Raw genomic sequence first — 22487 nt, 5'->3', positions numbered from 1 at the left:
GCCGGCACTCACCGTGAGTAGCGCGGCCGGAGCGCAGCTTCTGTGCCGCCCTGAGCCGTGCGGTACGACCCTACGTCCTCCCCGTGGCCCCCTATGTCTTGCGCTCCCCGTTCCTCCGGCCTCCTCTTCGCTCTGTGTGTTGGGGAGGCCTGGGCTCGTATCCAGCGCTACCCGGGCGGAGCAGCTGCGCAGCCCCTGCTGGCCCCAGCACCTGCCAGCCCGGTGTCCCGCTACGTAGCTGTGGGCTTTCCAGCAGGAAAACCCCTCCCCGGTGCTGTGGCAGAGGTCCTCTCTGGGCCTTGAGATCGAGGGCTTCCCATTGCCCTCCCTTATGGGGTCTTCCAGCAAAGCCCTGTGGGGCTGGTGGGGAGGGAAGTTTCGTGCAGCTTTCGTGTCACGTCCTCGTTCACAGCCACCCCCAGTGACGGGCTGTGGCTGTGCTAGGCAGAGGTTCTGCACCTCATCCTGTATCCACCCCATCTGAGCAGGGAGCCCCGATGGACGCACGAGCGGAGCTGAGCGCATCCTGACCCTCACCCCATGCGACCCTTGTGACTATGGACGAGTGGAAGCACAACCCCATCATCAAGCCCCACAAGAAGCGGAGCTGGTACCTGGCCTGGAAGTACAAGCTGATGAACCAGCGGGCGCTCAGGAAGCTGTGCCAGGTGATTCATTCGCAAGCCTGTGGTGGATTAGGGAGGATAATCTGGGGTTTACAAGCTTATGGAGCAGATGTGGGGGGTGGAGGTGGGTCTGCTAGGAGTCCTGTGTGACCTAGCGTGTTGGGGATGTATAACTTGTCCCTAGAAAAGCCATCTCGCTAGCTTCGTGCTCGTGTATGGCGGGGTCTGCCATATCTACCAGCTCCTTCTATCTGCAAATGGACTGGTTATGACTAGAGATATAATTATTCAGGCTTTCCTGGGAGACTTTCAGATGAAAGTGTGCCTAGTTCTACACCTGTGCTGTCTGCAGCAGGACTCTACCTGCAATGAGGGACCATCCCTGACAAATACGATTTGCAAACCAAGCCTGGTGTAATTCACAATAGGTGAACAGAGAAAATAGGCTGAGGAATGGGATCTTGTGCCCCAGGGGCAGCTGGTGTCTGGGAGAGCTCCAGGCCTGCTTGACTGTGCTGTAAAACAGCTAATCCTCAGCCAAGCTGGCATCCTAAAGGGTGTAAGGACAGGGTAGGTTCGGCCACAGCGTAGCGAGCTGCAGAAAAGGAGCTGTTCTTGAGATGAGCAGAACTTGGTGAAAATAGGCAGATGGTGCAGGGTAGGCTCACAGGGACTCCCTGGGGAAGCAGACTGTTCAATCCTGCATCCCTGGAGTGCTTGGGAATGGACCCAGTTGTTCAGGCCAGCACTGCTCATTGTGGTGGGAGCAGTGAGCTAGAGCCTGTCTGCCCTGAGCTCTGTTGTGGTACTGATAGGAATTAAGACACAGAGGAAAATTGAGCTTAAAATGTGTAAACCAGAGCTGCAGTTATAAGTCTACAGCAGCAGGGTCTCTATCAGCATTCCTGGCTGAATCAACCACGCTAGACCTGGCTGCTGGTCCTGCTTGTTGCTGCCTCCTTCAGCCTGCCAGCTCTGAGAGCACAGACTGCTCTCCTGGTATTAACATGGCTATTAACAAAGACCTCTCTACTGGCTACCACACACAGCCTGCTCCTAGCAACAAGCCCAAGCTCCGTTCTTGGCCAGTTAAAAGCTATTTGTTTTCAGATCCTGAAAGGTGATCATAGTTCTGAGTCAACAACAAGCTACTGAGCTAAAATGCTGTAGTGGTGTTTATATTGTCACATTATCTACATGTCCATCTGTTGTTTTATTGCTGTTTTTTCATTTTCCTCAATTACTTTTGAACCCATTTGGCTGCGTGGCAGAGATAGCAGCAGTGTGCAGTTTTGAGGCAGTAGATGACAAGTAGGAGACCAGTGTGTGTGATCTCACCTCCATACCAGGCCTCAGAGAGCTTGAGGAGAAGGTGTTCTTACAAAGATCTTTAGGAATGAAGTTGCTGGGTGTTTGGCGGGCAATGAGAGACTTCCAAAACCAGTCAAGATTGTACATCCCAGGCCAGCACTGCAACTCTAAGACCAATCTCTTGGCTGTGGCCAGTGCTGCTCTTGCAGCTTTCACATGTGTGCTGATTGCTTCCCACCACTGGATGTTTGTGGTCCAAGTCTTCCTGTCTCAAAAAGAGATCCTTATGGCATGGAATAGTTTCTGCTTTACTCTGATCTGAATACAAGGAAAAATACTGAAAATGTATGAACCAGGGCCATGGAAAGTGGCAGTGCTGCCACTGGGATTTCTGTGGACTGCTCCATAGCCCCAGTCCTTCCCATCACAACACCATCTGCATCCTTGCAAACTGCTGTGTAGTTTGCTGCAGACTGTAAGGCTGTGAGCTGCAGCCTGTGGCACAGTGCAGTTTCCTGAAGTGAGACCTGAATTTTTTGCTTTTGCTGTGTTTTGATCATACAGCATTTCTTCCTCCTTGTGAATATCCTGGGATACCTCCTGTGATTTCAGATGAAGAGGCAAGTTTAGTGATGCTGCAGTAGGGGCAGAGGCTGAGGTTACTGTGGAAGTTGCAACTTGAATTACCAAATTCTCTGCATTTGGAGACCTTCAGCCTTAGTATTTTAGTAGCAATCTGCTTGCAGATCTGGAAACAGGAGCACAATGGAAGTGGGTTAATTCTCATGTATCAAATGCTCAGTGCTCTCCAGCTGAAGATGCTGGACCTCACCCTAAAACTGTCATCTGTATTTCCTTCTCTTTCTCTTCCCCTAGAAGAAAGAGGGAAATGCCAAGTACTGAAGATTCCTACCAAGATCCTTTTGGGATGCCCTGCAGACTATGGCAGGGAGGAGGCTTGATCTTGGGATTGTTACTTACAAGTTGCTAACACAAAGCGTCCTGCATTGCAGACAGGTGCTGTCCTCTTCTTGCTTGTAACTGTGATTGTGAACATCAAGCTGATCTTGGACACCAGGAGAGCTGCTTATGAGGAGGAAGAGGAGTCTGCACAGGACTATGGTGAGGGGCATTTCATTGAAGGGATGGAAATCAGAGAGAAAGGAGTAATTTCTTTAAGTCAAGTAAAACTTGTGGTGAGCAACAGTATGAAAGACAGGTTTGTGCCTATGTGTTTAACAAAAATGATTAGAAAAGGATGTTTCTTGGTCTGTCTACTCAAGGCTTTAGCATGTATAGCTTCAGAGGTCTGCATGAGGATAGCTGGGACCAGACCTGCTGCTGGTTTGGATTTCCTTTACTTGCTTTCCCCTTAGACTGTGACCCATGGTCTAAGGGACTGGAATGCCTGATAGGCATCACATCCTAGAGGTTTGGTTGGGCTAGGGACAAGCAGAGACAAACCAGAGGTGTCTGGGCTGGTTGAGACTGGACATTCTTCTCCTGTAGATGATGAGATGCTGAATGTGGAGGCCCCTAGGCACCCTGTGAGCAACAAGAAGGTCTTGGATGTCGAGGTGTACTCCAGCCGATCAAAGGTCTATGTTGCTGTGGATGGGACAACAGTAAGTGATGGTTGCTGGCTGTTCCTGTGAGCAAATGATGGATTGGGGTTGAATGGGTAAAGCCTTGAACTGTGGGCAGTGAGAAGCAATTCTGTAGTTGGTATATTTAAAAAAAAAAAAAGGGGGGGATCCTAGGAGACTGGAGATGTTGTCCTGCACTGTCTTCTACCCTGGCATTCATGAATACTGTGAGCAAAGCCAAAATCTCAAAGGGGAGATACTAACCTTTTTCTTAGGGGCCCTGCTGGATGTGCAGGGAATAAGGGATGCTGGCTTAGGTTCTTGTCAATTCTTCACTTGCAGGTCCTAGAAGATGAGGCTCGGGAGCAGGGAAGAGGGATCCATGTCATCGTCTTAAATCAGGCTACGGTAAAGCATCCCTGCACATCTGTGTGTCTCTTCCTTCCTGAGCTGTTCTTGTCCTTCCTGTTTATCTGTTTGATGTATGAGACAAAATCCCTGAACGTGTTTGCTTTCAGTTGCCAGAATATGACATGATCACCCAAAAGGTCCTTGCAGTGTTTCTCTTGCACTGACCTAGCTCAGAGAAAGACTTTTATGGGTCTCTCAAGTAGTTCGGACTTGGTCCAGAAGACTTGTGAACTGCAGCAGGGGTGATGCTGGGGAACATGCAGAAGAGTTGATGGGTGTAGGGTAAAGCTGTCTTGTGCTCCTCAGCATTTTGTATGCAGTGTGAAGGCTGAGTTTGTCTGGGTACTTGCTCCCTGGCCTACTAAAAAAGGAATTCATGTTGTTTTGGGATTGAGGCTTCCGAGGCAGATTTCTGTAATTCTACTTGTCCTGGTCATATGGAATTTAAGATACATCTGATGTTTGAATACCAACAGGGTCATGTGATGGCCAAGAGGGTCTTTGACACCTATTCTCCTCATGAAGATGAAGCTATGGTACTTTTCCTCAATATGGTTGCCAGGGGCCGGATCCTGATCTTCACCATTAAGGTAGATGTGACTTTAGTGTCAGAAGAAAAGTTCCTTCAAGTCAGGACACCTTCGGGCTCAACTCCCAAATGTTATTGAGCATTTCTAAGGCTAACTGTCACATTTCCAGCTATGCTGTGTCTCCCTGGCTGGATCACCTGCCTTGTCTTTTCATTCTTCCTTGTTATTGCTGTGCCCAGCGAGACTGCAGGGCAAAAAGAACAAACAAGTATCAGAGCTCACAACTATAAATGAGATGGAGAATGAACACAAAGAAATGTAAGGATGTATTGAGACCTGGCCAGGAGATGCTCTGTGCCAGTCCTAAACTATGCCAGTTCCAGGATGTTTTGGCAGGAGCTGTAGACTATTGGCTCTGGGCCCCTGTGTGAGCAATGGTGCACTTTAAGGCTGTGGGTTCACATGTGTAAAGTATTGGTAGATACATTCTGTCCCTGCTTGAGAACAATTTGGTCTCATGGAAACAGAACTCTGACTCCTCTGACCTGCCCATAGGTCATGGTGGGGGAAAAAAACAGCAAATTTAGTGGTGTGGAGATCTTGGGAACCTGCTGTTGAAGGTCTCTGGCTGAGCTGATTTCAGGAAATGGGGCCTGTACCTCTTTGGTATTAATAATAGGCTCTCCTTGTATGCAGACCTCAACTGAGGGGTTGTTTTATTCCAGGATGAAGGCTCTTTTCACCTCAAGGACACAGCCAAGAATGTCCTGAAAAGCCTGGGGAGCCAAGTTGCACCGTTCTTAAGCTGGAGAGACATGTGGACATTTGTGGGGAAGAAGGGAGGTAAGTATGAGTCTAGTACTACATGGGAGATGATTCTTAGCTCCTTTTGGGGAGAGAATGAAGGTAGAAAGTTGCAGTCCATCCTCAACACACTGTATGAGCACCAAGTCACAAACAGTAAGCTGCTCTGTTCTTGGGGATGAGGGAAGGGAGTGAAGGCAGAGCATGCCCCTTCAGCAGCTCCCCAGAGGCCCTAGAGTGGAGAGAAGATGCTAAGCCACTACCCTGATCTGCAGCCTCTAGTCATGTCTTTGCACAGTTTTTGCACAGTTCAGATGAGCCCTTCCAGGCAGTTCTGACCTTGTGTCCCTGTTCCAGGGGAAGTATATGGAGAGAAACATGCCAAGTCACCTGCCCTCTCAACATGGGGTGACCCTGTACTACTGAAGACAGAAGTTCATCTGACGTCTGTGGAAGGTAAGGAAGTTGGATTTGCTCTGTGTTGCTGAATGTCTCTGGGGGATGTCTGCCCACAGCTCTTGATGCTTTTGAGTTGGAGCCACAGGTCTGTTAGTGGCAGCCCGGGATCGATTTAAGGCTGTTTGTGATGAGATGCTGACTTAGAATGACCCCATCTTTCCTTCTTCTTGCTTCCATGGCAATTCCAGACATGATAATAGAGAGAGGTGAGGATGAGGGACTGAGGACATGGTCTGGCCATTCTTCATCTCTTCAAATTAGGCCTGATCCGATCATTGTGGCTATTATCTTGAGCAAGGACCATTGCTGCTTAGAGAAGCTGTGCAGAGGGGATGGTTTCTAAATGGCTCTTGTGGTTATGTTCTATATCCTGCAGTGATGCTTGTTCATGGCAATAAGAACTAGTTCACTTATGGCTGAGCCCACAGTGGGCCGTCTGCATGGCAGCCATGAGTACACAAGGTGAGGCCATGAAATAAGCAGTCTGCAATGTTTTCTCCTCGGTGCCTCTAGATGCTGAGTGTCATTGGCCTGATACAGAGCTGAACCGCCGCCGGAAAAGATTCTGCAGCAAAGTGGAAGGTTATGGCAGTGTCTGCAGCTGCAAAGACCCCACGCCCATTGAGTTCAACCCCGATCCTGTGAGTACCGGGACAAAGTACCTGGAAGGCACTGGGAGGAAGCTGGCAGGGTCTCCAGCAGAGCTGAGTGGACCATGTCCTGCACAGTTGGTGTGGCATAGTCTCACCCAGCCTCACTCACATATTTTCTCTTCCAGCTCAAAGACAATAAAGTCTTCGATGTGCCTGTAGCTGTTATTGCAGGGAACCGCCCCAACTACCTGTACAGGTAACCACTTCAGGGCTCACGGTTTCTCTGCTCTGGGCCACGAGACCATACATGGTTAAGCCTTCTGTTATATCCTGCTGACAGGATCAGCCTTATTCTAGGGTTGTGCAAGCAATGTGGGCAGACCAGCTGGCACAAGTCCTGGGGCCCCTGGCCATGGGGAAGGGAAAAGCCCAGGGCACAAGTTTCTGTTTCCTTACCTTGCGCCCTTACCCCAACCCAAGGGATCCATACCCCTGTGTAGGGTGGCCTGGACTCACTGGGACTGTGCTATGCTCAGGCCCCCTTGTCTCTCCTCAGGATGCTGCGTTCCTTGCTGTCAGCTCAGGGCGTCAATCCTCAGATGATCACTATCTTCATCGATGGGTACTATGAGGTGAGAGCACTCTGGGGGTCCCTGTAACCAGGTCCTTGTTCCCACAGCTCTGACAGCACAGTGAGCTCCAGGACAGGCCTTTGGGATCCCACTGAGTCTAAGGAGCTTTCTAGCTCATCTGTGCAGCAGCCCATAAGGTATTGTCCAGTTACTCTGTGATGAAGTTGGGGAAGAGAACAGGCTCGTTCCCCTGTAGGCCTTTCCCACTACTGTCAGACTGGGGCAGCTGGTGTGTTTGTGCAGGCTCTTACTGCAGTGCATCAGTTGTTAAAGATAGTAGCATCCATTGCCATAGCAACTAGAGCGGTATCCTTTATCTGTGAGGGGGCAGCTTGGATGTTCATGCTGCCATGATGGATAAAAAGGAAAGAGGGAACTGTTGGAGTAATGGGAGCTCCTTCCCTCAGTTGCAACTAGGGAGTAAGATGGGCAGGATAAAGATGGAGAAGGCCTTGGTGGGGCCATCTTGGAGCAGAGGATTTTTAGCCGAAACATTATTGTGGCAGGGGGGATTGGAACTAGGTGATCTAGAAGGTCCTTTCCAACCCAAGCTATTCTATGAGTCTTTGATGAGGATGTGCTTGGACAGAGGTGGTTCTTAGCAGTTGTGGAAGAAAATGTAGTTGTTTGTGATCCTGATACCTAGCAGCTCAAGATATTCCTAGATACACCTGTTTTCTGCCTGCACTGTCCATGGGGGACTAGAAACTTCAGGCCTCTTTGGATACAAGTCTGGGTACAGAAATCAGCGGGGCAAGCGAGGTTATTGCCAAGGTTAGAGATATTTAGAAGCTGAAAGGGCCAAGATGGTTCAGTGAGTTCCTTGCCATGAGGCCTTCAGCAGAGTACTGGTTGGAGCCTCACCTGCACTCAAGAGGACAGCCATGCAAAGGAAATCCTATAGGCGTGTTGTTGGTGTTCCATGGAGCTGACGCTGTTGCAGAGGGTAGGGAGAACATGTCCTAAACCACATATTTGAGCTCTGTACATTCCCATTACAGGAGCCAATGGATGTTGTGGAGCTGTTTGGCCTCTCGGGAATCCAGCACACTCCTATCAGCATTAAAAATGCCAGAGTTTCTCAGGTGAGAGACCCTTACTACCCCTGGGGGAGTTATTTCCTGGGATAGTATTTGAGGGAGGCAGGCTTAGCCCCACAGTGGTGCCAGGCAGCCCCTCCCTGTGGTCTAGGAGTTGATGCTAACACAGGCAATTATGTGTCTATTCTTGTAGCACTACAAAGCCAGTCTGACTGCAACCTTCAACCTGTTCCCAGTAAGTGAGACCTCTACCTGGGCCCTTGGGAGTGAGACAGCACAGGGTGTCTGTGGGATAGTGGTGTTTGACAGCCTGTCTCACGGGATCTGGAATCTGTCCTATGGGGCACGGAGCAGCACAGCTAGATGCTCTTTGGTGTCTCTGCACTCTTCTGACCCTCTCTCGTCCTTCTGACACTTCTCTCTGCCCTACAGGATGCCAAATTTGCTGTGGTTCTGGAGGAAGATCTTGACATTTCTGTTGACTTCTTCAGGTAAAGCTGTGGATCACTGAGCTTCTGTTTGGGTTGGGCATCTGGGATTTTGTGGATCCTGTCCTTCTTTCATTTTTGGAGCTACTGATCTGTTTTGCACACATGCTTATGCCAAGATCTGCCACCTCAGTCCAAGAGATGGATTAAATAGTCCTGGTAGTTGTGGATGGCTCATCCCTTGGTGGAGAATTTGCATTGGTTTGTCTGTGGGAAGGATATTTAACCAGGAACTGGGCAACTCTTTCCTCAGCTTTCTGAGCCAGTCAATACACCTGCTGGAGGAGGACGAGAGCCTGTACTGCATATCAGCATGGAATGACCAGGTGAGTCAGAGAGGATGGTGGAGGAGAGACAGCTCTGCCCTGTGTTGTTCCCAAGTCAGGGTGAGGTCTGACCCCCTTCTGTAAAGCCAGTTCTATCAACCTTAGTGAGTGCGTTTCCCCAGCCCTGGAAATACCCCTGCAAACTGCCATCCTATTGCTGCCTTGTGCTTCTCAGTGATTGTCTCTGCTTTGCAAGCTGGGAGCCAGCATAGGATAGGGCAAGTTACTTTGGAGGGGCATGGGGTGCACTTGAAGTGCTGAATGCTTCCAATAACGTTGCAGGGCTATGAGCACACAGCTGAGGACCCCTCACTCTTGTACCGCGTGGAGACCATGCCAGGCCTGGGCTGGGTTCTTCGGAAGAGCCTATACAAGGATGAGCTGGAACCAAAGTGGCCAACCCCAGAGAAGGTGAGTATCTTAGAGGGGCCCTGTCTTCAGCAGCACATCTCTGCACATCAACAGTCCCTGATCATCACTTGATTGTCATGAACAGAGCTCTTGGAGGAGCTCTGGCTCTTCCTGAGCTTCACCTGGGCAAGATGTCCAAGCAGAATGGATTTAGATAGGCATTAACCTGAGGACCATGTAACCAGCCACAGAGTTGGCTGCAACAGCCCAGGCAAGCTGGGACTGTGTCAGCTAGAGCTTGAGGGGGCATCCAGAAAGTCCCTGAACAGCCACAGTGCTGAATGATATCCTCAAACTTGAATGCAAGTTTTTCCTCCCCAGCTCTGGGACTGGGACATGTGGATGCGGATGCCTGAGCAGAGGAAGGGCCGGGAGTGCATCATCCCTGACATCTCGCGTTCCTACCACTTCGGCATTGTGGGCCTCAACATGAATGGCTACTTTCATGTGAGTGACTTCCCTCAGCCAACAGCTCTCCCAGACCCTGTCATGGTGTCAAACTCTGACCCGCACACCTCTCCAGGTGGTAAAGATACTTGAGGTGACCTCCGAGTACTGTTCGCTCTTGACTGAACCCTGTTTTCTTTGTCTCCTTCCTCTCTTCCTGCCAGGAAGCTTATTTCAAAAAGCACAAGTTCAACACTGTTCCAAATGTTCAGCTTAAAAATGTGGAGAGGTAAGTGCTAGTTGGAAGGAGATTTGGATAAAGCAGCTGTATGAGCTGATCATTTTTCCTTATGCTGGAGATGCGTTCCTTCCCAAACAAGAACCATCAGTCACCTCCGTTCACAGCATATGTGCTCCACTGTGGGAATCCTTGCGGTGCTTTTTGGGAGGTTGCATGTAGCTAACCCATCTTCCAGAAAGTCCGAAAGCAGCCTGACACAAAGCATCCCTTGTTCTTGTTTGTAAGACTCCATTAACATTGAAGGACAGACACCTGTCCCTAATTACTCCATTTCACTGTTAAGGTGCCTGATCCTCCAAGCTTGGCTCTTAGAGCTCTCAAGTTGCGCGCAACTAGCCCTGTGATTTATTATTATTTCTTCTAAAGACATGGAGTCTTTGTAAGAGGCAGTTCAAAATTGGTCTGGCAAGTGTAAACCGTCACATTTTTGCTGCAGCATCCTGCTAAGAGGTATGACGGTCTCTGCTCTCTGTCCACGGTCTCCAACTTGTCTTTTAGTGTTACAGTGGGGTAGCCTTAAGCAAGGATCATCCCAAGATGACTGAAATTTATTGCACTGACTCTGCCCTGATCTCTGTGCTCTTTTCCTCCAGCTTGAGGAAGGATGCCTATGAGGCTGAAATTCATCGGCTCCTGGGGTAAGTGCCAGCAAGAAGGATGGGAGTCCACAGAACTTCCTGGATGGACCAAGTAGGACAGCAGAAGGAATGGAGGTGGCCCTATCCACTGCTTGCCTCTCCTCATTCTATTTCCGCAGTGAGGCTGAAGTCTTGGACCACAGCAAGAACCCCTGTGAGGACTCCTTTGTGCCTGACACAGAGGGCAAGGTCTATGTCATGTTCATCAAGATGGAGCAGGAAGCAGATTTCACCACCTGGACTCAGCTCGCCAAGGTAAGGCCCTAACATGGCCCATCCTCACCCCTTCACTGATCTTGGCATTGCTGGAAAACATCTGACTGCTTTTCTTGGTAGTGTCCATGGTATTGACACAGCTCAGCAAATGGATTCATGCTTATCTTGGGTGATGTTTAAGTTGTGTTTACAGAGGACAGTGGGTCATTTTTAAGTTGATTCTTGGCTCTGTGGTGATAAAGCTTATGGCCTCCCTGTGTAGGAGCTCATGATCTGAGCTGTTTAGAATCACTTTCCTGGAGGGTGCTGGTCAAACACACTGCCCTGAAGCAGGGATGGGAGTGGAGCAAGCTCCCCATCTACTCTTGCTGTTGATGGTGGATGGGGGTGTGTTTCCCTCAGCTGCCCTCACCAAGCTGATTTTCCCTCTCTGCTGTGTCTTGGTGAGGACAAGGGTGATGGTTCTTTACTTGCTGGAGGACACTCAACTGTTGTTTATGCCCAGGCCCTGATTCTTCTTCCCTCTCTACTATCCTAGTGCCTCCACATCTGGGATCTGGATGTCCGTGGGAACCACAAAGGGCTGTGGCGGCTCTTCCGAAAGAAAAACCACTTCCTCGTGGTGGGGGTCCCTGCCTCCCCCTACTCGTGAGTATCAGGGGCATAGCAATTTGCTACACATTTGCCCTACATTCTCATGACATTGCCCCCTGCCCAGGACACTGTGTCTTCTGCTTCTGTCCCAGTTATTCTTGGGACTTTGTGGTACTACTAGTGCCATCTCCCATCCAACCTTCTTACCTGCAGGTCCAAGAAACCTCCATCAGTGATGCCAGTCTACATGGAGCCCCCTGCCAAGGAGGAGGGGGCAGTGGCAGTACCAGCAGTTGCTGCAGCAGAACAAACATGAGGCTGGTAGCTGGGAAGTGAATGGGGCCGGAGAAGACAGAGACACCCATGGTGCAGAACCGAGTTGGCAGCAGCTTTTGGAGGCTGGTGACTTAACATGGACATTTATTTCAGGCTGCAGAATGAGATCTTGGGCTGCCTTCAGCCCCCTGTTGTGGTCGTCTCCCTCTCCCTCGCACGGGGGCAGAGTCCTTCCCTGTAGATATGCCACCTTCCCATCCAAGGAATTTTTTTTTTTTTTTAACACAGACTCTTTACTAATGCTGCTCCCATTGCTCCCTGGCTGGGCAAGGTTGGAGGAAGGAGATGCTCAGCTGGGGGCTGGAGGAGGCTTTTAGAAACACCTCTGCTCCCCTTTTTTGCCCCCAAAGTTCCAAGAAGGCAGCATACTCATGTGCAAGTGCTGCAGCCCTCTAGCTGGGTGTTATTACTCTTGCCCAGCTGGATCCTTGCCCAGTGGTGAGCACAGTGGTAAAGAGGGGATCTACCAGCTTTTTTTTTTCTCCTGTACAATGGATGCACCTTGAAGACTGCACTGGGTTGGACATCTCACTCTGGACCATCACAGCTGATGCAGCCCAGCTCATAGGCAAAAGGGAATACTGAGGCCGAGTTGGATTTGCTGTGGAAGCATCGAGGATACCCTATCCCCAACTGAAGGGCAGTCAGGTTCCCCTTCCCCTGCAGTTCTGGGAGCTGGAGATGACTTGATGGAGGAGGACCAGGCTGTGTGGTGCTGCTCGGACTGCCCTCACCCACTTTCTCCATGGGGAGCAGCTCTGCCTCCCCTGAGTCATAGGAGTAGGGGATGAAAGTGCCTTGTAGAGCGAGGTGGGAGCAGTGAGTGGGGATCCCGCAGCTGCAGAGTCCAGTTAGACCTGGGCTCTCCAGCAGCTGGTACTGTAGAGAGAGGTGCTGCATCCTGGCATGTTCCTTGCCTGTGGTACTGTAGCCGTACCTCTCCCTCCTCCCCATCTGGGTAACCCTAGCTCTCTTTCTAACAGTGGAGCAGGAGCGTTTGTTCTCCTCAATCTCCACCCTTACTGTGGTACGAAGCTAGCAAGGAAGCTGTGAGCTGAGTCAGGATGGGTAGCCTGGCTCTCCTAAGTTGGTATGCCCTCTATGGAGAGGGAGGGGGTCCTTATCTTCCTTCCTGTGCCTTAGGAAGCACCCCAAGCCCCCTCTCACCCCATCTGCTTGGTACTAATGCTCTCCTCCCAGCTAGGACCTGTCCTAGTCCCTTGCTCAGTGCACCTCCCTGTCTCATCTGTGCAGTGAGAGATCAGTTCCCTGCCCAGGTCCTGCATCCTCAGGCACAGGTGCTCTGGCTTGTCCCTCTGAGCAGGGTTTGCTGCTCAGCCCTTTCCCTGTGGTCACAAAGATTAATGTATGTGAGAGCTGTCCTCTAGGGTGCAGCACTCTGGGCCAGGAGCTTGTCCCCTTCATTTTCTCACTGTGAACTGAGCATTGGGGTCTCCTGGGAGCACACACCCCAGCACCTGCTGGGGTCTACACTACATTCATTTCTTTATTTATTGCTTGTGGAAAAGGGAGGATAGCAGGAAAGCAGTGTGGAGAGCCAGCAGCCCTCAGCCTGCAAGGAGGCAGTCCTGGAAGGTGTGTCTTGTCACCCTGGCTCCATCCTCCATTCCCTTCTCTTCCTTGCCCAGCGTAGGGAAAATAAACGTTGAGCCCAGCAAATCTGCTCCACCAGCAGTGGGGTCAGTGCTGCTGGGCATGTACTGCCTGGGTCAGGGCAGGTGCAGGAGAGGAATGCCAGGTGGCACATCTGTCCTGAGGGTGCAGGGTGGTGGTGGTGGCACCCTTCAGGCTTTGCGGTACCAGCCCTGGAGCTCAGGTTCAACCCTTCCCTGCTCTGCCACCCCCAGCGCTGCACTTCTCAGGGGCTCTGGTGTGGCAACCCACAGGCAGTGGATCACCAGGCTTTTATTTTATTTTGTAAGTATTAAAAAATAGGTCATTTATTTGCTATGGGAAAGGGACTTTGCCTCCTCAGTGGGAAAGCCAGTTGCTCCTCAGGCACAGCTTTGGAGGAACCTCTGTGACTCTCTGCTGCGATGCCCTTGACATCTCAGTTCCCAAAACCCCATATCCCTTCCCTGACCCAGTGCCCCCTTCCCCTCTCGTTTGGTGGAGCTCAGGCTGGGCCTGCTTCTCACCCCTGGGCTAGGGGGATGGCAGTCCCATGGGCAGGATCCTCTGCTCCCCATCCCGCAGCGACCAGGGAAAACAGCAGGGCTCTCCCCATGGACTTGGAGCTCCTCATCCCCTCCCTCTCTGCTTGCCACCTTGAGCTGCTGGGTGCTCTTCTCCGTCCATCCCCATTCCCTGAGTGAGGCTCCCGTTTGGCAGCTGTGGTAGTGCTGGGGGCAAGGGCATCCCCAGGGCTCGCCGCTTTCTGAATTGAATTATTTTTTCAAGAATAAACATTGCACAGCTGTTGAGCTGGGTGTGTTTCATATCTGGTTTTGTGTACCTTGGGCTCAAATCCCCAACCCTGGCCAGTCTGTCTGGAAAGGACAGACCCACATCCTGTGCAACCTACAGAACTCTGTGACAGCCAGGAGCCTGCACTAAAAGATGTTGGTCCAGATATCCTGCTTTGGGTATGTATTTTCTAAGGAACAGCCCTTAAAGGCTCTATGCTTCCTGCTGTGTCCTGGGAGAGCTGGCACAGAGCCTGGTTACCTTCTGCATGGCATGCTGAACCCCAAACCATAGCAAGGAAAGGATGTAGGTTTGACATAGAGGAGGCAGTCCTGTTGGGTTTTTTCCCCCTCTTTTTCCTCTGCCCATAGTATACATGATGGTGTCCTGGGTGCGATCCAGTGTGAGGTCTCTCACTGAGCATCACTGCAGCTGTTGCAGCTCTGGTGCCAGCAGAGGTCCTCCAAGCCCTGCCTGCTGCCAGGGTGGCTGCTGCAGGTTTGCTGCTTCCTCCTCAAGCTTTTTTTTGTTATTATTATCTGCAGTTCAGTAACCGACGGAAATTCTGCCTATGGGCTCTTGTGCATAATGAGCCACTGTGCTGCCCACTACCACCCTCACCCCTGCTTTTCCCCTCGGCTCCCAGCTCTGTGCCCTTGGGGTGGGGGCAGTGAGCAGCCAGAACAAGTCTCAGTTCTTTCTGACTGCTCCCGTTGAATTTAGGCTTCTTTCCTCTTGGTGAAATAGGCTATGAGGGATTTTTTTTTTTTTTCTATGCCCAACTTCTGCCCAAGGTCACAGCACAAGGAAGTGGCAGCAGGAGGAGACATGAGGCCAGCCTCAGCCTGAGCTGTTAAATCCAAGTGCGTTCATGAGGACAAAGTAAAAAGGAGGTGCTTGGAGCCCCTCTCCCAGCAGTGCATCCCATGGAGCAGGGAGCTGGCAAAGGCTGGGGTGGGACCTGCGCTCTGAGAAGAGCAGGGCACAAAGGTGGCTGCTGTCAGCAGGACCTAAATGAAACCGGGATGGTAGCAGCCATCAGTCCCAACCAGCCCAGACCCACTCCCCAGGGTGAGGCCCAGCCTACTCCCATTGCCTCCCAGGGTCTAGGCGCAGCTAGATGCTAGAGGCTTTCCCCCAGCTGCTTGGCAGCGCCGGCACAAAGAGCCATCATCTCTCCATTGCATCCACCTCCTCCAGAGACCAACCCTTGCAGTGCTGGGACTCTGCCAGCTGAGTGCTGTGGAAACAGCAGAGCCCCGTGGGGTTATAGGGTACCAGCTCCCAACCCTTGGGAAGGTAGGTGGGTGTGGGTGAGACCACCCCCCCCCCCTTCCACACACACCAAAGCCCAAAGGGCTATTAGTTTTCTCAGAGCTCCGTTTACAGGAGTGAGGCAGAGATGTACCACCTCCTTCCTGTATCCCGTCCCCCCTCAGCCCTGGTGTCATCCAAATCCTGGTTCCCAGGTCTGAGCCCCACAGCCCCCCCGCTGCCTTTGTGCAGCCTTACAAAGGAGAACCTGTCCAGGCTGCTCCATGTCCCAGGAGCTGGCTGATAATTAAACAAAAGCAAAATAGCCTTGGCATGAAATCTGACCTTTCCAGAACTTGGGGGTGGGAGGGAAAGAGTAATTTTGCATAATTTCTGGTGGCTTTTCTTCTTGCATCATGTTTGTTCTGTAGGCACCTCAGTACCCACAGATGCCAGGGAGCATGGAGTGCCCTCACTGCGATGATGATTAATATGGCCCCATGGCTGGAGGGAGGTGTCCTGAAGGCGAAGACAGGAGGATGGGAGGATGGGATGATGTCCTGATCCTCCTAGGTGAAGACTTCTCCATGCTATAGGGGTGCCAATGCCTGGAACACGCTGGCCCTAGCCCTGTTCTTGCAAGAGAGGCATCCCAAGTTCATCCCAACTTGGAGAGCAGATTTCCCTTTTTTACACCCTCTGCTTTACAGAGAGCTCTGGTACCAAGGTCTCAAGGGGTGGCAAGGTGCCCAAACTGCCCCCAAGAAAAGACTTTTTCCCTTTGTCCCAGTGGCAGTGGACTATCCCCAAGCACCCAGCATGGTCGTGCCCCTCCCATGGGCCACCTCCTATCCATATACAACAAAGCCTGGCAGCAAATTAATCTTCAACTGGGCACCAAGAATTGTTGCTGGAACTTTATTACACTGCGTCCTGCCCAGCACAGCATTAATGATTAACTCAGCAGCTCTGATATCAGCTCTAGCACCCTGCATTTCTGCTATCCCTGACAGCATCTTATCTGATAGTCCTGCCATAAATCTGGGCATGGAGCTGCCTGAAAGCACCCACGCCTGCAGCAGCCCCAGGGGGTTATCGTGGGGTGAGAAGGAGGAAGAAAGAGCAGGTGAAGGTGGCAATGCCTCACTTCTCCCATGCCCTTCGAGGGTGTCCTTTGCTCTCCAATGGGAACATTAGGAGGGGATGTCTTCGCAGCTGGCACTTCTTGGACAGGCGCTATGAATGAGTTTGCTTTGTTTGCCATTTGCATCCTTTATGGGCACAACCTGTAAGAGCTGCAATTCTTCCTCCTCCTGACAACTGTCACTGACCCCCACCAAAGGTAATTAAAAAGGAGAAGTAAGCTCATTTCCTCCAGAGCCAAGCCCTGCCTGGCACCCTGCCCCAGTGCACGTGATGTTGGTAGCAAACGCATCCAGGACTTCTGGCTGGTGTGTGGCACCTATCTCAGCAGGTGCACCAGCCCCACTCTGGGGCTCCGAGGTGTGAAAGCAGCTCTGCCCCTGTCCCAGTACTTTCTGTCTTGCTTTTCAAGCAGGGTCAAATTCCCCATTTGAGCCCAGAAAGCAGATACCAGGGGCAAAGAGAGCATCAAAGGATTGTCTCTATTTCTTCAGGGCTTGGGGGGCAGCAGCAGATGGGAGAAGACAGCAGAGAACAGAGCTGGTTTGGGTTGGATATTAGGAAAAAAATTCTATTCAGAAAGAATTGTGATGCACAGGCTGCCCAGGGAGGTGGTGGGGTCATCATCCTTGGCGGTGTTCAGGAGCCACAGGTGGAGCTGTGACACTGAGGGATGTGGTCGGTGGCCATGGTAGGTGGGATGAGGCTGGCCTGGGTGATCTTAGAGGCCTTTTCCAATCTTAATGATTCTATGATTTCCTTGCAAAAAGCAAACCCTGCTCATGTTCCCACCACCAGCTCACTGCTCAGAGTGAAGCCAAGTGGCCAGAGGGGCTGGAAGATATGTGACTGGAGGATATGTGACTGGAGGTGGCTGTACCTCATTGTTCAGCCCTGTGCAGGGCAATGCTGCTGGCAGCGCACACACCCAGACGCACGCACGCATCCCATCAGCTGTCCGGAACACAAGGCCAAGGACACCACGATGGGACAATAAGGAAAATTCTGCTGTTATCACGTGCACCAAAGGAGTTTGGCCTTATCTGCTGATGTCACAGCACTGCTGGGCACTGGCACAGCTGCCCAGGGAGGTGGGGGAGTTCCCATCCCTGGGATGTGTTTGAGAACCGTGGGGATTTGGCACAGAGGGACAAGGGCAGTGGGCATGGTAGGGTGGGTTGGAATTGGACTGTGTGATCTTCATGGTCTTTTACAACCTCGATGATTATGTGATTCTATGAAAACACCTTACACAGGGCCAGGGCCTCCAACCCACAGGGATGGAGTCCCCACCTTCCACCAGGGACACTCAGCCATGTGGCAGGTTCACACCTTCCGCCCCATGGCTGCCCCACAATCACGGGAGGAGCTGAGCCCCAAAGAGTGAAGGGAGGAACTGGTCTCCTCCTTGCCTCCATCCGCATCCGGAAGGAGAGACTGGTCTTTCAAGTTCCTGCGGGCAGAGGGGATCACACAGTGCCACAGAAACTGCATCGCCCGCAGAAACCTCCTGCACCAGCATGGGGACAGACAACGCCGGCACCTCCAGGAAGGGTTGGGGCAGCGCCAGCTCTTCCATTGCTCGGCATGGGAGAATATGAACAAAAAGCGCTGACGTCAGCCCTGAGGTCACGGGGTTGTGGTGAAACTGGGACCGGTACCATTGCTGAGAAAGAGGAGGAAGAGTGGCAGCCCTTCCCACGGCACGGCCCCAGGCTGAGTCACCCAGGGTGGGAGCAGGTCCTGCACCTGTCCCACAACTGGCCCTGCTGCAGGGACAGGGCCGGCACAATGCAGCATTAAAGCCTCATGGGACGGCAGTAAAAATGGATCGAAATCCCAGTTAGGGGGCAGTTGCAAGAGGACAGGCTGCTTCTCCTTTGGGAATGCCAGACCCCCCCATCCCACTGGACTCAGCTCCCAGGAGCAGGGCTGTACCAAGGCTGTCTGCAGAGGGGACTGGATTACACAGTCACCAGGAAAATCCCCTGCATCTCCAGCCCTGCTTAGAATACATAAGGGCTCTGGCAGAGGGCAGGTGAGCTGCAAAGCTCCCAACCATAACTGTTGTGCAAACACAGCCATGCTCAGTTCCAGCATGAACTGGAGAAGGCAGAGCAGGCACAGGTGGAAAGAAGCTGCAGGAACAGGAGTTTATTGAACACAGCAGAAAGTTATTTATATCCAAGATGATTTTTATTATTCTTTCTTCTTTTCCTTCCCAGCACAAATCCACACTGAAATCACAGCAGGGTGCAGGAGCAGAGCTATGCTTCATGTCAGGGCAGGGGCAGCACAGAGCAGGGCTCTGGCCAGCAGCATGCAGATGTCAGCCACTGGGCAAGGACCAGCCCCATGCACAGGGCTGGGGACAGGGAGGTGCCAGGATGACAGAGGCACCACGGCCACCTGCTCACAGGGGTTGGGCAGGGCCAGGCCAGCACCTGTTTCACAGCCCTGAGCTCAGCCTGTGCCCTACTTCCTGCTGGCCTCAGCAGATCAGATCCAACACTCCTCCCTCCAAAACAACAAAAATCTCTATGTACAGATGCATTGTGCCATATCAGTACAAAAATATACAATGTATAAACTCTACAGATCCCAGCTCAGTAGATCAAACCACAGCTATAAATCACAGTGCATGGGACAGCATCAGGCCCAGGGAGCGGTGGGGCCCTCAGCAGCACCCCAACACAGGGCAGGGGAAGGTATGGCTTCTTGCTGCCTCACAGGGTCACTTCTTGTCCAGGTAGCAGTACAGGTACATAGAGACCACCATGGCTGCAATCTGGGAGGAAAAAGGAGAGTCAGAGCCCCAGCTGTTCCTTCAGCATGGGGACACAAGCCCACAGCACCCAGTCTAAGCACCCATGAGGAGGAAGAGGCAGGTGTGCCCAGGGAGGAAGGCTCAGTAGCCGCCCTAGGGCAGATGATGGCCCATGGGGCTGCACCAGCCCCTGAGGAATAAGGAAGGAGCAGAATGGCAAGGCCTGGGGACTCACCTCCAGGGCAGCAATGCCAGCAGCCACGCCACCCACCACGTCTGCGTTTGTCCTGATTTCTTCTAGGATCTGATCAAAACAACCCTGAGGAAGGCAACCAAGTGGTGAGCGTGAGCAAGTGGCTGTGATCTCCAGCCACAGAGATCCATTGTCTCAGTGAGATACAACAGGTTCCCAAGCCCAGAACTGCATGACCATAGAGATGGCCTGGAGGTTCCAGAGGACAATTTATCTCATCCCCCTGAGGTGAGGAAATGGGGGGATTTAGAACCAGGCAATGAGAGCAGCATGTTCATCTGCAAACAGGCCAAAGTCACTACATCCCCCAGGGACCCAACACACACAGACACACACACACAAAAAAAAGGGGACTCAGGCTGAAGGTGAGGGATGGATTCCTCTCCCCGTGCCCCCCAAATTGGATCCTGCTGGAAAGTCAGAGCTGCTCATGTGTTCATACCGAGACGTTGGTCTGTGCTGCAAATGCAGCTGTGCACGGCAACGTAGACCTGCAGCAGGGACCTGGGAAGGTGTAGTTGTGTTGTAAATACCATGGGGAGTTCTCAAAGTCTGTGTAGTTATTCAGGCCACAGCAGTGGACCTAAAAGGGAGAAAGAGAAGGAGGGATGGTGAGAGTATCCAACAAGTCTCTGTGCTCATGCTCCCACCAGACGCTCCTCCTAGGCCCTCTTTGCCCCATGGAGGAGATCACCCCCCTCAGCCCAGCTCACTGGGAGTTCAAGGAGCAACACCCTACATTTCGAAACATACAGCTCTTGCCCCAGCCTTGGGACCTCTGGACCCCAAGCAGAGTCAGAACAGAACCCCATCTCTACCCCACAGCCCCATCTGGGGCACCACCAGGCCTGTGCTGGAAGCATCACGGCCCCGACCCAGGGGTGCAGGCTCCTGGGCTCAGCACACCTCATTCATGGTGACGTTCCAGATCTGTGTGAGAGCATCGTCCTCCCCATACTTCTCCTTCAGGACGGGAGTCACCAGTTCTGACAGGAATGTCTCTGCCTGCAGGAAGAGGCACAGAAACACCATCAGAGAACATGCCCATACTGGTTTCAGCCCATAGGGTCGAGGCCAACTGGACCAAGAGCATGTCACTCTGCATCAGCCCGAGGGCAGCTGGACAACCTCCCTAACCCCATATTTTGGCAGCGAAGCCATGCATGGTGAGTGAGTCATTCCTGGCTCCCCGGGTTGTGTGACGTTTGCCCTGCGGTTGACTTCTCCTGTGTCTAATGAGGCAGAGCGCACAGGCTGGCAGTAGTCACTTCTCTCCCCAGGTGGATTTTCCAGTACATAATAAGGGGTTGGTTTGCTTAGCATGAAGCATTAGGGACTTCTCCTATGTGGCTCCTACCATGAGATGTCCAGCCTTGGCTGATATTAGACTGAGGTGTTTGAAAGAAAGAAATGGGCAAAACTTATACGATAACCCCTGTTTCTTTAGGGCAATGGGAATCCCCATTCCCTGCTCCTTGGACGGCCCCTCCACATGGCCAGGCCATCCCCACCTGTCCACATAGGCAGGTGGCTGACGTCTCTCTTGTTTTCCCAAAGCAGCCTAGCCCAAGAATTAGGTATGCCACTCACAATACTTGTGTAGACCAGAACCACCACAGCAGCAGCAATTTCAGCAATGAAGATGATCAGCACCACTGAGAAAAACTAGGATACAGCAGGGGGAAGGAGGTCAGAACAACAACTGTCCCTCTCAGAACCACCCCATCCCCCACCCCCCCGATTTCCCAGTGACCAATACCACCCTTTCTAGGGCAGAGTTGGAGCTCAGCACTGTCTTTGCAAGGCTCACCCAACTCTCCATGATATGGGAACACACCAGGAGGGCATTACCATGGAGAAGTCTATCCCCCAGACCTCCCACACCAGCAGCCCACCTCCAACATGGATTGGTAAAGCATAATTAAACACTGACAGGTCCTTACCATCATCAGGAGACATTTGCTCTCCTTCTGGGCACCGCAGCACCCAAGGAAGCCGATCACCACCAAGATGCACCCAATGACGATGAGGAAGTAGCTCACATTCACAACCTGCATGACGCTAGATGAAAGTGACCCAAATATATCCAAGAAGGACTTTCCATCCACTGTGACCCAGATACCAATGCCCAGGAGGGTCCCACCACCGAGCTGGGGAGAAGAGAGATGTGTCAGCTTCTGAGCTTGAGGAGTTGGAGGGGGGTTCTTGATGAGAGGAACAGCCTTGTTGCTCCATGATGTTATGTTGGAGGACTTCAACCAGTTGATTTCCATCAGCACATTTCCATGTGTTTTGCAGGCAGCAGCAGCAGCTCAGTAACTCACAGTCCTTACAGGGCTGCTTCCATCCCATCCCATCCCATCCCATCCCCTCCCCTCCCCCTCCCCCCCACCAGGCTCATCCTCCTCACCAGACCAACAGAGCCCCATCACCTGAGCCACAATCACTGCTGCCCTACATAGAGCCCAGCAGGTGGGACCCAACAAGACTGCAGCTCCTGGGCACCCCACCAGAGCTCAGCACAGGGACAGACTCAAACTCAGGTGGCTGATGCAACAAACACTGTCCCTAAAGCCCGGCACTGTCCCCTGTTTTCCCTCACCGAGCTGTAGACAGACCATGGGAGCAGGAGACCCCACAATATTAGGGCACACATGGAATCATTAAGGCTGGAAAAGACCACTGCAATCATCCGGTCCACACGGTATCCCCATCCCAGCTGCATGGGCCCAGCAAACCCAGGTCACTCTGGTAAGGGACAACCACCAGAGCACTTACAAATATGGCCAGGTTGAAGAGGATCATCATGACCTTGATGAACGTGAAGCACCCCATGTTTGCACCTGGAGAGAGCAGATGGACGTTACCAGCGGGATCCCACACCCAGCACCAACCTCCCTCCTTGGGGTTTAGGACACAGAGAACCCCACCGAACCCCTCCCAGAGCACATCCC

The 22487-nt window shown here is 52.1% G+C and overlaps 2 protein-coding genes across 3 annotated transcripts; one reads left to right on the top strand and one right to left on the bottom strand.

Annotated features, from left to right (window-relative positions):
* POMGNT1 (protein O-linked mannose N-acetylglucosaminyltransferase 1 (beta 1,2-)) lies at positions 1–14133 on the top strand. Of its 2 annotated transcripts, none has more exons than XM_019618800.2 (22): positions 1–13; positions 489–668; positions 2951–3059; positions 3447–3562; positions 3866–3931; positions 4411–4524; positions 5190–5307; positions 5626–5724; positions 6241–6368; positions 6506–6576; positions 6877–6952; positions 7954–8037; positions 8186–8227; positions 8425–8483; positions 8734–8806; positions 9089–9217; positions 9539–9664; positions 9829–9893; positions 10499–10543; positions 10663–10798; positions 11298–11407; positions 11567–14133. In XM_019618800.2, exons 2-22 carry the CDS (start codon positions 558–560, stop codon positions 11667–11669), a joined length of 1980 nt encoding a protein of 659 aa, XP_019474345.1. In that variant the 5' UTR covers positions 1–13; positions 489–557; the 3' UTR covers positions 11670–14133. The 2 variants fall into 2 exon arrangements, with proteins under 2 accessions (XP_019474345.1, XP_010714471.1); XM_010716169.2 differs by having other exon boundaries at positions 1–62.
* A 4557-nt stretch (positions 14134–18690) lies between these two features.
* Positions 18691–22452, bottom strand: TSPAN1 (tetraspanin 1). Its single transcript, XM_010716166.3, has 7 exons — positions 22312–22452; positions 21477–21683; positions 21124–21198; positions 20440–20538; positions 19976–20116; positions 19516–19599; positions 18691–19301 (listed from the first exon to the last, which is right to left on the bottom strand). The coding sequence occupies exons 1-7, from the start codon at positions 22366–22368 to the stop codon at positions 19248–19250; spliced, it is 717 nt and encodes a 238-aa protein (XP_010714468.1). The 5' UTR covers positions 22369–22452; the 3' UTR covers positions 18691–19247.
* Positions 22453–22487: the final 35 nt, after the last annotated feature.

The sequence above is a fragment of the Meleagris gallopavo genome, chromosome 10, assembly GCF_000146605.3.
Source record: "Meleagris gallopavo isolate NT-WF06-2002-E0010 breed Aviagen turkey brand Nicholas breeding stock chromosome 10, Turkey_5.1, whole genome shotgun sequence".
Lineage (NCBI taxonomy): Eukaryota > Metazoa > Chordata > Aves > Galliformes > Phasianidae > Meleagris > Meleagris gallopavo.
Note: the sequence above shows the minus strand (reverse complement) of the source record. Positions and strands in the feature narration are given on the sequence as shown.

Excerpts from the sequence above, each read along its gene's own strand:
- POMGNT1 (XM_019618800.2), top strand. The coding sequence starts at position 558 with ATGGACGAGTGGAAGCACAACCCCATCATCAAGCCCCACAAGAAGCGG. Across the intron at positions 3,563-3,865 it reads TTGCTGTGGATGGGACAACA|GTCCTAGAAGATGAGGCTCG; the intron begins GTAAGTGATGGT and ends CTTCACTTGCAG. Across the intron at positions 8,484-8,733 it reads ATTTCTGTTGACTTCTTCAG|CTTTCTGAGCCAGTCAATAC; the intron begins GTAAAGCTGTGG and ends CTCTTTCCTCAG.
- TSPAN1 (XM_010716166.3), bottom strand. The coding sequence starts at position 22,368 with ATGGGGTGCTTCACGTTCATCAAGGTCATGATGATCCTCTTCAACCTG. Across the intron at positions 21,199-21,476 it reads GCAAATGTCTCCTGATGATG|TTTTTCTCAGTGGTGCTGAT; the intron begins GTAAGGACCTGT and ends GCTGTATCCTAG. Across the intron at positions 20,117-20,439 it reads GGAACGTCACCATGAATGAG|GTCCACTGCTGTGGCCTGAA; the intron begins GTGTGCTGAGCC and ends TCTCCCTTTTAG.